Source organism: Prenolepis imparis, unplaced genomic scaffold (genome assembly GCF_030444845.1).
Source record: "Prenolepis imparis isolate NDT839.2.m4 unplaced genomic scaffold, iyPreImpa1.0 SCAF_8, whole genome shotgun sequence".
NCBI lineage: Eukaryota > Metazoa > Arthropoda > Insecta > Hymenoptera > Formicidae > Prenolepis > Prenolepis imparis.
The window spans coordinates 1,704,592-1,706,720 of NW_028141166.1; the positions used below are offsets into that span (position 1 = coordinate 1,704,592).

The window sequence follows — 2,129 nt, forward strand, 5'->3', positions numbered from 1 at the left end:
ATACATATACTTTTTACAAAAATTTACATTGCTTTCCTAATAAATGTATAAAATACTTATATATAATATTGAAGAAAATACGCGAGAAAAGAATTATTTCGATGATAAATATCCGTACGGAATCGAGTAACGGCTATTAATAAATCTACGTTTCACCAACACTGGTGCGTATATTTTCGTCTCGTCTCGCGTTACAATTTCATGAAACGCAGTGCGTCGAATTGCGCTAAAACGTAAATTTATTGTAGTTTTATCTTCTTCTTCGTTATCTTCTTATTCTTTTTCTAGATTCTTTTCTCGCGCTAATAATAATTTTTTAATGCTATTAAAATTAACGCGCCGTGAGTTCTCGTAATTGAGGGTTATTCTCTTAACTTTACAGGTTTCATATTCGACCCTCGGGTGTTCGCACGATGTAGGCGTAAAATTTTGGGCCACCGGACATGAACTCTTTGATGTAGCTACCGCGTCCGTAGCTCTCGAGTTCATCGGTCATATCGCTTAGAAAATTACCCGTGTGAGGTTCATATTCAGTCGGATCACCGGTGCTCGTATAAATACAGGAATCGGTATCGTAATATAACACGCGACGATCTAAACGCTCTAAATATTCGTATAATTTTAAACGTGCTTGCGCTGTCGTATGTGCGGCTATCACTATGTTGGTTATCGGCGAGGGTACGACAGCCTCTTGTCGCAACCGCCACGAAACATATATTACCTCATCGTTTACAGGTAATATATCGGTTATCTCGTGCTCGGGACTTGTTAATAACAACATAAAACGCTGATGTGTCTTAACGACTTCGGTGTTTGGTAAATTGGATCGCTGGCCGAATTTACCCCAGAATGAATTCAGACAAAGCTTCGCGACCGAGCGTAAACCGGGATTTCGCGCGATGTTACGCTTATCGAGAACAATACCCTCGGTTTCCTCGTACTCCCGCAGGTATCGCTCTTTAGCGTCATCGTCCTCGCATTCGCCCGGCCACCCGTTTGCTTCCTGTTTAAGTTGTAGAAATGAGTTTATATATTCTGCGAACAATCCACCTTGCTGTGTTTCACGATTATATTGGCTAATTTTATATTGCCAAATTTCATTTACTTTTGTCACGAGATAACCTTTTTCGATGGCCTTGCGTAATTCGCAGGTCACCCACGTGCCCTCGAATTCGCGTTCGCTAGGACGCTCGTGCGTACACGACGTCAGCAAAAATGTTTCGCAGCAACTGCGACATAAGACGAATAACAATTTTCCGTGCACGCGATACGGGAGTACTGGATGAAATAAATCGCGCGGTGGAAGTACCGTACAACGTACGAGGCCTTCGAGTATCAAAATCATAATTCGGAGCCGTTCCGATTAAAGTGGAACATTCATCGCCGACATAAATATCGGGATGGCCGATAGGGAAAGCACCCGTCTTCAATACATATGGGTACAAAGAACTTACATCCACGTAACGTATTTTCTCCGCATCCGTGATTTTGTAAAGAGTCGCGATATTTCCCATACGTCCACCGAAAAATGCGTCGCGAGGATCGAGCGGTGCTGTTTCCACCATCGGATGGCTCTCGAGAAATTCGCGCATCTCGCGATTGTCCCGCATTTCCCGATCGAAGGTACACTCTCACTTTTCTGTCACCAAGTACCCCCGCTGTCGCAGTCGCCACGAGATCGCGAGAGTTCGTTCGTATCGCGAGTCAATCGTGTCTTTACGGTCCATAGCCGACGAAAGCGTTTTATCGCGATTTATCGGAAAGCACGATGTACATCCGTGCCAAAAGCAGCCGTGGAATTGCAGCACGTGACGCGACGTTACTCCCGTTTCCGATGTTTTTTTCATAATAACCATCGACGAGTGTGCCGTTGATCGTACGATTCGCGCGCACGCCCTGCATGGTTTATAGGATGTCCGTGCTCGCGCTCCTTCCATACCAGCCACTGCAGAGCTTTACGCGAATACATGTTCGCTTTTCTGTGCCCGCCGGCTGGAATGACACCTATTGTATTCAAGTGTAAGAAGTTTTTCCGAAAAACTGTCATACACGTCGAAGCGATAGTTGTACATTCCTCGAACGGACATACATTTCCGCGATCTATAAAAATTTTTCTAAACGCCATGCAC

At 44.4% G+C, this 2,129-nt stretch overlaps 1 protein-coding gene across 1 annotated transcript; it reads right to left on the reverse strand.

Annotated features, from left to right (window-relative positions):
• Positions 1-385: 385 nt before the first annotated feature.
• Positions 386-1,610, reverse strand: LOC145939255 (uncharacterized). The gene is made up of 3 exons (XM_083043496.1): positions 1,315-1,610; positions 1,106-1,229; positions 386-1,003 (listed from the first exon to the last, which is right to left on the reverse strand). The coding sequence occupies exons 1-3, from the start codon at positions 1,608-1,610 to the stop codon at positions 386-388; spliced, it is 1,038 nt and encodes a 345-aa protein (XP_082899622.1).
• Positions 1,611-2,129: the final 519 nt, after the last annotated feature.

Excerpts from the sequence above, each read along its gene's own strand:
- LOC145939255 (XM_083043496.1), bottom strand. The coding sequence starts at position 1,610 with ATGCGGGACAATCGCGAGATGCGCGAATTTCTCGAGAGCCATCCGATG. Across the intron at positions 1,230-1,314 it reads ACTCGAAGGCCTCGTACGTT|TTGCTGCGAAACATTTTTGC; the intron begins GTACGGTACTTC and ends CTTATGTCGCAG. Across the intron at positions 1,004-1,105 it reads AAGGTTATCTCGTGACAAAA|GAAGCAAACGGGTGGCCGGG; the intron begins GTAAATGAAATT and ends CAACTTAAACAG.